Source organism: Gorilla gorilla, chromosome 2 (genome assembly GCF_029281585.2).
Source record: "Gorilla gorilla gorilla isolate KB3781 chromosome 2, NHGRI_mGorGor1-v2.1_pri, whole genome shotgun sequence".
NCBI classification, from domain to species: domain Eukaryota; kingdom Metazoa; phylum Chordata; class Mammalia; order Primates; family Hominidae; genus Gorilla; species Gorilla gorilla.
The window spans coordinates 68,222,923-68,236,439 of NC_086017.1; the positions used below are offsets into that span (position 1 = coordinate 68,222,923).

General features: G+C 41.9%; 1 protein-coding gene across 14 annotated transcripts in view; it reads left to right on the forward strand.

The window, feature by feature from the left end:
* PXK (PX domain containing serine/threonine kinase like) overlaps window positions 1-13,517 on the forward strand; it is a 92,914-nt gene that overhangs the window by 30,149 nt on the left and 49,248 nt on the right. For all 14 annotated transcript variants that reach the window (XR_008678496.2, XR_008678497.2, XM_031009262.3 and 11 more), the window contains exons 2-3: window positions 2,737-2,787; window positions 6,299-6,346. Coding sequence is in view for 12 of the 14 variants with exons in the window: in XM_031009262.3 (XP_030865122.2) it covers window positions 2,737-2,787; window positions 6,299-6,346 (99 nt within the window). In the remaining 2 variants the exon portion in view is untranslated. The remainder of the gene's footprint in view (window positions 1-2,736; window positions 2,788-6,298; window positions 6,347-13,517) is intronic.

Sequence of the window (13,517 nt, forward strand, 5' to 3'; positions counted from 1 at the left end):
TTATTCAGAGCTTTGATTTCCGTTATCAGTGGTTTGTAGTTTTCGACATACAAGTACTGTGCATGTTTTAGATTTCCCTCCAAGTATTTTTTTTTGAGTAATTGTAAATGGTATTGTATTTCTAATTTATACCTATATATGTTCATTTCTAGTATATAAATACACAATTCATATTTGTATACTTGTATTCTGTGGCCTTGTTGAACTCAATTAATTAATTAATTAATGACTGGGTCTCTCTCTTTTGCCAAGACTGGAGTGCGGGTGCCAGCATGGCTCACGGCAGTCATGACCTTCCGGCTCAAGCATTCCCTCTGCCTCTTGAGTAGCTGGGACTACAGGCATCTGCCACCGTGCCTGGCTAATTTTTTTATTTTTGTAGAGACAAGGTCTTGCTGTTTTGCCTGGGCTAGTCTTAAACTCCTGGACTCAAGCAGTCCTCCCACCTCAGCCTGCTAAAGTGCTGAGATTACAGGCATGAGCCACTGAGTCTGGCCTAAGAATTTATTAATTCCAGTTTTTTTGTAGATCCCTTGGGATTTTCTACATAGACTATCATGTTGTCTAAAAATAGGAACAGTTTTATTTCTTCCTTTTGATCTATATGCCGTTTATTTCTTTTCCTATTTTTATTACACTGGCTAGATCTTCCAGTAGTTTGTTGAGTAGGAGAACACACTGCCTTGCCTTGTTCCTGATCTTAGGGGAAAATATTGAGTCTTCCACCATTAAGTATGTCAGCTGTAGGTTTTTTGTAGAACTTTCTCATCAACTTAAGAAAGTGTCCTCTATTCCTATTTTTCTAAAATTTTTTATCATGAAAGGATGTTGAGTTTTGCCAGATGCTTTTTCTGCATCATTTGATACGATCACATGATTTTTCTTGATTAGCCTGTTAATATGGCAGATTACATCGATCAGTTTCTGAATGGTGAACCAGCCTTGAGTCCCTAGAATGAGACCCACTTGGTCATGGTATATAATTCTTTTTATAAATTGCTGAATTCAATTTACTAATATTTTGGTAAGGATTTTTGAGCCTATGTTTGTGAATGGTATTGATCTGTAGTTCTCTTTTTTGTACTGTCTTTGGTTTTGGGACCTGGGTAATACTAGCTTCATCAAGTGAATTGGGAAGTGTTCCTTCCTCTTCTGTTTTTAGAAGAGTTTGTAGAGAATTGGTGTTGATTCTTCTTAAGACACTTAGTAGAATTCTCCAGTGAAACCATTGGGCCTTGATACATATTTGGCGGGGGGAGGGGGGGTGGAGTTTTTTAGTTATGAATTTAATTATCATTATAGGCTGGGCGCGGTGGCTCACTCCTGTAATCCCAGCACTTTGGGAGGCCGAGGTGGGCGGATTACTTGAGGTCAGGAGTTCGAGACCAGCCGGGCCAATATGGTGAAACCTCATCTCCGCTAAAAACACAAAAATTAGCCAGGAACAGTGGCAGGCACCTGTAATCCCAGCTACTCAGGAGGCTGAGGCAGGAGAATTGCTTGAACCCAGGAGGCGGAAGTGGCACTGAGCTGAGATCGTGCCACTGCACTCCAGCCTGGGCGACAGAGTGAGACTCGGTCTCAAAAAAAAAAAAATCATTATGAAGATCAAATTATGTATTTCATATTGAGTGAGTTGTGGTATTTAGTGTTCCTGAGGAAGTGGTCCATTTCATCTAAGTTGTCAAATTGATATATGTAGAATCGTTCATAGCATTCCCTTATCCATTTGATATCTGCACAGTCTGTAGTGGTATCCTAATTCATTCTTGATATTAATAATGCATGTCTTATCTTTATTTTGTCCATTTTTGTCAATTTTATTGGTCTTTTCAAATAATCAGCTTTTTATTTCTTGACTTTTCTCTATTTCTTTGTTTTCAATTTTATTGATTTCTGCTCTTTATTTTTCCTTCTTCTGCTTGCTTTGAGTTTATTACGCTCTTCTTTTTCTAGGCTCTTGAGGTGAAGTTTAGGTTATTGATTTGATAGTTTTTCTCTTTTCTAATATAAGCATTTAGTGCTTAAATTTCCCTCTCAGTGCTATGTTAGCTGACATGTCCCACAAATTTTGATATGCTGTATTTTCTTTCAGTTCAATGTATGTAATTTTTAATTTCCCTTGAGATTTTGTCTTTAAAACATGGATTATTTAGAACTGTGTTGTTTAGTTTCCAACTGTTGTGGAGATTTTCCTGTTACCAATCTTACTGATTTCTAGTTTGTATGATTTTTGTTCTTTTAAATATTTTGAGATTTATGGCTCAGGATATGATCTGTATTGGTCTATGATACACATGATGACTTGGAAAGAATGTGTATTCTGCTGTTACTGGATGGAGTGCTCTATAAATGCTAATTAAATCCTGTTGGCTGATGGTATTGTTAAGTTCTTCTGTATCCTAGTTGGTGTTCTGTTTAGTTGTTCTGTCAATTCCTGACAGAGGAGTATTGAAGTCTTCAACTATAATTTTGGATTTGTCTGTCACTTCTTTCAGTTTTATCAGTTTTTTGCCTCACATATTTTACAGCTCTGTTGTTTGATGCATATACATTTAGGATTGCTATGTCTTCCTGGTAGATTACCCTTTTGATTTTATGTAGTGTCCCTTTCTCTCTGTCTCTGGCAATTTTTCTTGCTCTGAAGTCTACCTTATCTGATTTTTTAAAACTTATTTTTGATTCCCTGATTTGGGGGTTTTATAACTGAGGTTATTTTTCCCTTCTCTTTTTAAGGAATATATTATTCGAGTGCAAAGAGGAATTTCTGTGGAAAACAGCTGGCAGGTAAGCATCTTTTTTTTTTTTTTTGTCAATTACAAAAAATATTTAAATGCGTGACTAAAACCCTGACTTGGGGCCTCTGAAAATCTGGAAAAATCAGAACATGCATAAATATAAATCATGTTTCTTTCAGCTATAAACTTTTAGCTTTAAGACAAGTATGATAAGAGTCTTTCCTGTCCCAGTTGTTTGGTTAAATTGTGTGTGATTGATATTACTATGGAGGGTATCTAGGAATTTCTTCCCCAGCTCAACCCAGGGCAAATAGTGTATGCAAATTACTTGTTTTCTTTCTAGAAATTCGTACCTTCTCCCCTGTAGCTATGGTTTGAGTTCAGCCTACCAGGTAGAAAAGTGAGATTGAGTCTTGGTTATTGTACAGTTTGGGCCACTACATTTTATGGATCTCAGGTCCACTCATGGGCAGCTTCTGGTGCTAGCTCCCTCATTGTCTCTAGGGGAGGGTCTTCTTGGGGCCCCAGGCTCTGCTTTCTTCAGTGGTGGCCTCAGAGAGAAAAGAATTCCTGGACAGATCGAGAGGTCCTTCCCATCTGAGTTGACTTACAGAGGGTGGCTGAATTCTGCATAGGGGCCCTTTCTTTCGTGTTTTAGTGATTATAATTACCACTTCCACCTCCCCGCAACCCTTCTTCTCTCCCAAAAATCTTACCTTCTTCTTCACAGCCCAGCTCAAACCTTAACCTTCTACCTTAAGCAGCCTCTTACACACAGTTGTCCACACTTGGTCTTTTCTTTGCCTGAAATTTCAAACTACTGTTTGTTTGAATAATTATTATATTTAACATCTATTGAGCATGTATTAAGTTTTCACTGGTTTAAGCACATTAATTCACTTAACCTTTTAAAAATGTCCTATGTGGTAGTATTGTCCTCATTTTACATTTGTGAAGTAAGTAACTGTCTAAGGTCACAGTTAGATCATTGGCAGAATAGAGTTGGAATTTGCTCATTCTCTGTGGTTAACCACTCTACGATCTTTTGCTTCTTGGCTCTTATCAGGGATGACCTTATATTTAACTTTTTGATGTATATTTGGCAAACAGGGCCAACAGCAGTGTCCTACCAGAAAGATCAACCCTTGGTGCAGTTTTCTAGATCCATTGCATTAGAAACCCAGGAGTACTCAACAAAAATGTAGACTCTTGGGCCCCATCCTAGACCTACTGATCAGATTTTCAATGGGTGGGGTTGTAGGGGCAGAGAGGTGTGATACCTTTCTTCACCCATGGTAATGTTTGTGGCCAACACTCCTATAACAGAAGACAGATTAATAAGGGAAAAGCATAACAAATTTATTTAATAAAAGCTTTTTTTTTTTTTTGAGACGGAGTCTTGCTCTGTCGCCCAGGCTGCAGTGCAGTGGCACGATCTCTGCTCACTGCAAACTCCGCCTCCTGGGTTCACGCCATTCTCCTGCCTTAGCCTCCCGAGTAGCTGGGACTACAGGCACCCGCCACCACGCCCAGCTAATTTTTTTGTATTTTCAGTAGAGACAGGGTTTCATTGTGTTAGCCAGGATGTTCTCGATGTCCTGACCTCGTGATCCGCCTGCCTCGGCCTCCCAAAGTGTTGGGATTACAGGTGTGAGCCACTGCGCCTGGCCAATCAAAGTTTTATGTGACACAGGAACTTTCAGAAATGAAGACCCAAAGACCCGGGGAAAACTGTCCATTTTTATGCTTGATTTGATGAAGAATGGATAGCCATGTAGAATGTGATTGAACAAACAATTTCTTTATGTTTTTATTTTTATTTTTATTTTTTTGAGATAGGGTTTTGCTCTGTGGCCCAGACTGGAGTACAGTGGTGTGATCACAGCTTACTGCAGCCTTGACCTCCTGGGCTCAAGTGATCCTCCCACTTCAGCCTCCTGAGTAGCTGGAACTATAGGCAGGTGCCACTACGCCCAACTAATTTTTGTGTATTTTTTATAGAAATGGGGTTTGGCCATGTTGCCCAGGCTGGTCTCGAACTCCTGAGCTCAAGCAATCCTCCTGCCTTAGCCTCCCAAAGTGCTGGGATTGTAGGCATGAGCCACCATGCCTGGCCTTGTCTGTTCTTCTTTTTTTAATTTTTAGTTTTGTAGAAAAGGGGTCTCGCTATGTTGCCCAGACTGGTCTTTAACTCCTAAGCTCAAGGGATCCTCCTGCCTTTGCCTCCCAAAGTGCTGGGATTGTAGGTATGAGCCATTGTGCCTGGCCCTGTCTGTTCTTCTTGGTCTGTCCATGTAGCCTTCCTTCCTCCTGGGTATGGGGCAGGACCCCTTTAGAATGAGAGTCCTCAAGGGAGAAGGGAGAGAGCAACCTCTAGGTTTTATGGCTTACTTTGTGAGAGGTAGAGGGGCTAGAGACAGGAGGGCAGAAGACCAGAAAGAATAACTCATTTGTGAGCCCTTCTTTTTTTTTTTAGACAGAGTCTCATTCTGTTGCCCGGGCTGGAATGCAGTGGAGCGATCTCTGCTCACTGCAATCTCTGCCTCCTAGGCTCAAGCGATTCTAGTGCTTCTGTCTCCCGAGTATCTGAGGCTACAGGTGCTCGCCACCATGCCCAGCTAATCTTTGTATTTTTAGTAGAGACGGGTTTTGCCATGTTGGCCAGGCTGGTCTCGAACTCCTGGCCTCAGGTGATCCACCCGCCTTAGCCTCCCAAAGTGCTGGGATTACAGTCACAAGCCACTGTGTCCAGCCCATTTCTGAGGCCTTCTAATCTCCTTTAGTTCAAAGTACTTAGCATGCCAAAGTACCATACTGGGATATCATTTTCTGAGCCCCAATAGGGTTCTAGGTGATATCCAGGTAATACTTTTCTGCACATTAACATGTGAAAATCACCAATAAAGGTTAAAGTCAAACTATTCAAACCAAAATTATTTTCTTGATCAGGGCCTGAAGAACTAGTAGAATTTGACTATAGCCTAATCAATGGCATCAATACAACTGAGAAAGAATGTGTAGACAATGGAAGGTGGACTGTCTGTCAAGAGGGGGAACCCTGGGGAATCAGGGCGATGTGTGGCAGCTCTGCCTGCAATGCAGTCCAGTCTCCAGGGTGGTGGGAGCTCACCTGGGGAAAGTTTGACCCAGGACAAAGGTGAAATGGCCTCAAAACTGTCCATTTCCTCTTGCTTTGATTCCATACTCAGTAAAACTTTTTTTTTTTAAGTCATTCATCTTTCTAGGTGCCTGGTTAATAAGAAAGACATTTGAAGGGCTGTTTGCCCTGAAAACAAATATTCTCACTTATCTCTTGGCATCTTGTAAATTTGACAGGTATTAACCAGTTTCCCATGGCTCAGCCAACGCTTGGCACTGCTAAGTCTGTTTTCTAGGCTTGTCAGGTTAAACAGTTAAGCACCAGGTATAAGCCCTACTACCCTTAGCACAAGTGCCTAAGCTCTAGAGTGCCAATATTACTAATTCTAATACATATTAAATAAAGAAATGAAAAGAGATATTCTTTGCTGAATCAAAACACTACTTCTTGTCTCTTACAGATTGTTAGAAGATACAGTGACTTTGATTTGCTTAACAACAGCTTACAGGTAAATGTTCTGAAATTCTAATTACACACATCGATTACCTGGGGTGTCTAAAAAACTGGCTGGAGTCCGGGCACGGTGGCTCAACGCCTGTAATCCCAGCACTTGGGGAGGCCAATGCAGGTGGATCACCTGAGGTCAGGTGTTCAAGACCACCTGACCAACATGGAGAAACCCCATCTCTACTAAAAATACAAAATTAGCCAGGTATGGTGGCGCGTGCCTGTAATCCTAGCTACTTGGAAGGCTGAGGCAGGAGAATCACTTGAACCTGGGAAGCAGAGGTTGTGGTGAGCCGAGATCACACCATTGCACTCCAGCCTGGGCAATAAGAGTGAAACTCCGTCTCAAAAAAAACCAAAAACAAAACTGGTTGGAAATGGCAATATCAGAAACAAGAAATTAGCACATTTCCCTGTCAAAGAAAATAAATCCATACTTTATACAGATGATGTAAAGTATTCCCAAAAATAAACTTTTGGGAATCAACATGTGATTTATAATTAATAGTCACCTTGCAACCAAGTATTATTGTGCCAGCCTGTATCCTTACCACAGTCATAGGAGGCTGACGTAATATCTCCTTTTAACAGATGTGGAATGATTGTGTGGATTGCTAGCGTTGTTCACTTAGGTGGAGCTGGGACTCTGAATCTCTTCATTGAACTAGGCTACATATCAGCTCTGCGGATCAACATGCAGCAGTAACTGAGAGTCTCAGCCTTTTTCTGTTTAACTTTTTTATCCTAAATATGTAGTTAGAAATCCCTTTGTTTTAAATGTTCCTCACTTGAGGGCCATAATGGGAAGAAGCATGAGCTGGATGGTCTTCATCTAGAAACACAGCCAGTGTTGGTAATGGTTAAAGGGTCCAAGAGGGGCTTTAGCACCTTAGGAAGTCCTGCCAGTACCCGCCATGTCTTCACTTGGCAGGCTGGTCTTCAAGTGCCTTGGATTACTGAAGACTATTGTGCTCTTGTGTGTCATACTTCAGGTTTGATTGGTAACATAAAACCCTTTAAACCTGAGGAAGAGTGCATGGCTTATGAGGTAAAGGACTCAGCCAGGAGGGAAAGGACTGCTCCCGTCATTGGTGAGCTAGCCGTTATCGCTCATTCTGAGTGACCTCTGATCTTGCCCGTAAAAGTCAGGAGGACTGTGCACTAGGAGGAAGCGTAATACTTCTTTCCTTCAGAAGGCCACGTTTTGTTGGTCAGACTTCAGAAAATAAGCATTTGGGCCAGACGTGGTGGCTCACTCCTGTAATCCCAGCATTTTGGGAGGCTGAGGCGGGTGGATCACCTGAGGTCAGGAGTTCAAGACCAGCCTGGCCAAAATGGCGAAACCCTGTCTCTACTAAAAATACAAAAATTAGCTGGGTGTGGTGATGGGCGCCTGTAATCCCAGCTACTCAGGGGGCTGAGGCAGGAGAACCACCTGAACCCAGGAGGGGGAGGTTGCGGTGAGCCAAGAATGCACCACGTTGCACTCCATCCTGGGCAATAGAGCAAGACTCTGTCTCAAAAAACAAACAAACAAAAAAGGAAATAAGTATTTGTAGAGCCCACACTTTAACCTTATTTATAATGCTGCTGAAAGCATGAATGCCTTGTTTTTCCTTTTGAAGGAAGGGGCCTGAGTATCTGCAGATGATTATGTAATTGCCATACTTGTCATGCATTTGACACATAATGTCTTTTTGTGTTTTAATTTTAGTATGACCCATTTGAGTCTTCAGATAGAATATTGGCAGACATCAAATTCTCATCAGTGGGTTTAATTGGTTTTATTTATGGATTTTAATAGTATCTTTGCACTCAGACAAGAGCTGGGCCTATGATGACATTGTAGATAAGGCATCAATGTGCAGTTTATTCCAGCAGTGGATTTTCTCCTCAAGCCCTCCTCTCCCCAGTGCAGTGGCCCATGTGACATTTCCACAGTGGTGTAAGCATTTGGGAATTAATAGTGGGCCTACTAACTGTTTCTGCCTTTATGCTCAAGCGAACCTTTGCTTGTGCATAAAGGGGGCGTGATCTTTGTACAATGTCATTCAGCCAGGCAGAGTAAGAATTGTGGGAGAAATACTTTTGAAATTGAAATTGCCTAGACTTAGCCTCTAAGAATAGAGGGTGGGGAGGAGAGTTTTATCTCTCATTTACTCATACTTTGGGGTGATAAAGTTTCTCCACAACTCTTCACTTATGGCCTTTTTAATATAGTGAATTTTATGCTTGCTTCAGTGTAATTTTACCTTTTAAAATGGGGACTTTCAATGTGCATCTTATTTCAAATGCAAATATCCCCATGTATTGATGTTGGCTTGTGTTGGGCAGAATATGGCCAGACATCATTTCAGTGGGAGGTTTTTCTGGATTCAAGTAAACAAACAGAAGAAAGCACATACAGCTTTTTGGCAGTGAAATAATTTAAAACAATATGCATAAAACAGACCAAAAAGACTCAAACCTCAGAATAAAACTGTGACCATGATTTTCAGTGTCCAATTACCCTTTTGACAGATAAATGAGTTCCTGCTGAAGAAAGAGAAATATAATACACATATGCAGAGTTGGACACATATCTGAGTCCAATAGGAACATGTCTTAAGTGAAAAAAAGCAGAATGCAAAATTATATATGCCATATAATATAATTACAAGAAATGTTTGGAAAACAGGATTGCAAGTAAATATGCCAAAATGTTAATGGTGATCCCCAGGTGGCGGAATTATAGGTTATGTCTTTTTCTGTTTCTTTGTTTTGTTTTGTTTAATGTTCTGTACTTTCCAAGTGCTCTACAAACAAGCACATGTAGGCTGTCTAAGCGGAAAAACAGAAAAAAGCTGCTTTTTCTTTTTTTTTTTGAGATGGAGTCTCACTCTGTCGCCCAGGCTGGAGTGCAGTGATGCGATCTTGGCTGACTGCAAGCTCCACCTCCCAGGTTCACCTCATTCTCCTGCCTCAGCCTCCCGAGTAGCTGGGACTACAGGCGCCCGCCACCACGCCCGGCTAATTTTTTGTATTTTTAGTAGAGACGGGGTTTCACCGTGTTAGCCAGGATGGTCTCGATCTCCTGACCTCGTGATCTGCCTGCCTCGGCCTCCCAAAGTGCTGGGATTACAGGCGTGAGCCACCGCGCCCGGCAAAAGCTGCATTTTCTAAACTTTTTTTTTTTTTGAGGTGGAGTCTCGCCCTGTCACCCAAACTGGAATGCAGTGGCGTGATCTTGGCTCACTGCAATCTCTGCCTCTTGGGTTCAAGCAATTCTCCTGCCATAACCTCCCGAGTAGCTGAGATTACAGGCACGCGCCACCATGCCCGGCTAATTTTTGTATTTTTAGTAGAGACGGGGTTTCACTGTGTTGGCCAGGCTGCCAGACTTTTTATAGTGAGCATATTTTGTGGAAACAATGAAGAAAAATCACCATCTTATTTTAAATGCAACATCAGATTAGCAGCCATCTAGGGAGACAGCATACAACAAAGGGAAAGAAGCAGGCTGTTGAAATGTTGGGAACTGGGCAGAGAGAGAAAGAACTCAGTCTCTGTTCCTTAGACTTGAGAAGGAACCCAGGCCCTGCCCCTTCCAGTGTTGAGACCTTGAGTCCATCATTTCTTTTTCTTTTTTTTTTTTTGAGACGGAGTCGCTCTGTCGCCCAGGCTGGAGTGCAGTGGTGCAATCTCTGCTCACTGCAAGCTCCACCTCCCAAGTTCACGCCATTCTCCTGCCTCAGCCTCCTGAGTAGCTAGGACTACAAGGCGCCTGCCACCATGCCTGGCTAATTTTTTGTATTTTAAGTAGAGATGGGATTTCACTGTGTTAGCCAGGATGGTCTCGATCTCCTGACCTCGTGATCCACCCACCTTGGCCTCCCAAAGTGCTGGGATTACAGGCGTGAGCCACAGCGCCCGGCCGAGTCCATCATTTCTTCTCTTGGGTTTCACTTTCGCTGCTGAAATAAAGGGGTTGAACTAGATGACTTCTGAGGTCTTTTATAGCACAAATGTTTTGTAATTAGAATTTTACCACCCATTGTTGACCTTGGAGAGACTTACTGTACTCCAGGGGACAGCAGGGGTTGAGACAAATTGAGGATCTGTTGAAAGCTTAGAACTCCCTAGGATACTGACTGGAATATGGTTGAAGGCAATTTGCAGATCATGAAGATCTGATGTTGGAAGTAAAGAGCAATGAACAGATTGAGGTTGAAAGTTTTTCATTCCTGTCTTAGCCCAGGGCCTTTGTATGTTCTGTTTCCTCTGCCTGGAAGTTGCTGTACGCTTGTGGCCAGTGCCATCTCATCCCCTGACGTGGTGGCTCACGCCTGTAATCCCAGCACTTTGGGAGGCCGAGGTGGGTGGATCACGAGGTCAGGAGATCAAGACCATCCTGGCTAACATGGTGAAACCCCGTCTCTACTAAAAATACAAAAAATTAGCAGGGCGTGGTGGCTGGCGCCTGTAGTCCCAGCTACTCGGGAGGCTGAGGCAGGAGAATGGTGTGAACCCAGGAGGTGGAGCTTGCAGTGAGCCGAGATCGCACACTGCACTCCAGCCAGGGCGACAGAGCGAGACTCCGTCTCAAAAAAAAAAAAAGTTTTCCCTCCAGATAAAAGCTAGTTTTCTTGAAACTGTAATATAGTTTGTCATATAATTTTGGGCTCTAAATCCCAATTTGGGAATCATTCCCTGCTTTCCATTTTCTTTCTTTTTTTTTTTTTTTTGTTTTGAGACAGTCTCACTCTGTTGCCCAGGCTGGAGTGCAGTGAGCCGAGATCGTGCTCACTGCAACCTCCACCTCCCGGGTTCAAGCGATTATCCTGCCTCAGCCTCCCAAGTTGCTGGAATTACAGGCGCCCACCATCATGCCTGGCTAATTTTTTTGTATCTTCAGTAGAGATGGGGGTTTCATCATGTTGGCCAGGTTGGTCTCGAACTCCTGACCTCAGGTGATCCACCCACCTCAGCCTCCCAAAATGCTGGGACTACAGGTGTGAGCTACAGCGCCTGGCCTCCCCTTTCCATTTTCACTCTGCAGTTGTGCATGGAACTCTGGGGACTCCTCTGCTGGCTGTCTTGTTCTCTTTTCCTTCTATAAGGAACTCAAGAAGGGAATCCATAGGGCATGTTAAAGAGGAAGGTAGTGAAAGTGAGATGATGAGGCATCCTGGCTTGAAGTCATCAGTGTGGAAGTGTCTAGGAAATCAGTGGCTTAGAGACTTTATTATTCCATGTGTAGTATTTTTTTCCCTCCCTTCTAATTAGCCATTGGAATTCTAAATTTTCTATTCTGTAATTGGTAAGCAGTTTAGAAATTCTAGGAGAAAGCTGAAAGAGAAAGTAAGTGTCTCTTGAATAATCTTTTTTAAGAGATGGGGTTTTAAAATAACACATACGTTGCATAGTCTGAGTACCTTTAGGAATTTTTTTTGTGAGATCTTAAACTTAGGGCAGGAAAACCACCTCTGGTCTGTCTGACATAGCAGGGACATTATAATTGTAGCTGTTGGCAAAAGAGCTCTTTGTTTCACCTGACGGTTTGAAAGAACTGATGGGATGTGTGGGCAGAGCAATACATTTAAAAAAGTGAAATGAAGCTTGACAAACTGGATACGTTGAAGCTTGGAAGCCACAAAGTTCAAAACAGATACTTTATGAAATTCACTCTTACATCTCCACAATGAAAGAAAAGGAGCCAGAATATTGGGATTTGAATCCAGTGATGTCAGATGTGACTCCTTTCTGAGTGATGTGGACTCAGCTGGGGCTGCTGCTATGCGGTAGTGCAGGCAAATCTGTCGATACTGGGTAATGGTATTTTAAAAATCCTTGCTCCATATACAATCAGTTTGATAAACAAAAGCACTTTTCTTTCTTTAATTGAAAAAAAAGTAGTAAATGAACACTGTAAACATTTCACAGTAGAGAAATAAAAATTAATGAACCAACCCACTCCTAGAAATGGTTATTGTTAAGCAGTTGGTGTGAGTCCTCCCAGACATTTTTTCTGTGCCTGTGTAACCATATCCCGGGCTAAGACAGCAGGTTCTCAGATAACACTGTTTTGTTCAACATTGTTTGGTTGTAATGTTGATGAGAAAAAAATAAATCTATCCACGACCAAGGCCACTGTGTGAATGGAGTTTGCACGTTCTCTCCATGTCTACATGGATTTTCTCTGGGTACTCCAGTTTCTTCCCACGTCCCAAAGACGTACAGGTTAGGTGAACCGGCATGTCTGCATAGTCCCCATGTGAGTGTGGGTGTGTGTGAGCGCACCCTGACATGGGGTGGGTTCTGGCCACCTGAGACCCTAAACTGGAAACATGGCATAAATAATTACCTTGTTAAGTTGGCAAAATCTCACCAATGCTAAGCATTATAATTGCTTAAGTAATTTTCCATTTCTTCTGGATTCTTTAATTACATTTTAATATCTATATAATTGCTTTAAGTAATGAATGTTAAGTGCAAAAATACACCAAGTTAACAGCAGCTACCCTCCAAAATAATAATTATCTTGTTTTTATTAATATTTCTTAAATTATATATAGGTAATATTTATTTCAATGTTTATTATTAGACATGTTTTAGGTCTTTAGAAGTTTGCTGATGTTTTTGTGACCAGAAATATGCTGTAGAAAGTTAATTCTTGTTTATATAAATTAGCCTGGCCGGGCGTGGTGGCTCACGCCTGTAATTCCAGCACTTTGGGAGGCTGAGGCGGGTGAATCACTTGAGATCAAGAGTTTGAGACCAGCCTGGCCAACATGGTGAAACCCTATCTCTACTAAAAATACAAAAATTAGCCAGGCGTGGTGGCGGGCACCTGTAATCCCACTTACTCGGGAGGCTGAGGCAGGAGAATTACTTGAACCGAGGAGGCGGAGGTTGCAGTGAGCCGAGATTGTGTCATTGCACTCCAGCCTGGGTGACAAGAGCGAAACTCTGTCTAAAAATAAATAAATAAATAAATAAAATTAATTAATTAATTAGCCTATGGTAAAATTAGTCTTGTTATTCATTTTGCTTAAAGTCCCAGTTTGTAAGAACCTGTAGACAACATTAAGTGATAACTTAGCATACACACACATAAATGAGATGATATTCTGCAACTTCATAAAATAGTTTCAGGGAAGATACATCAGTTGTGTTTTAGGTAATATATTACC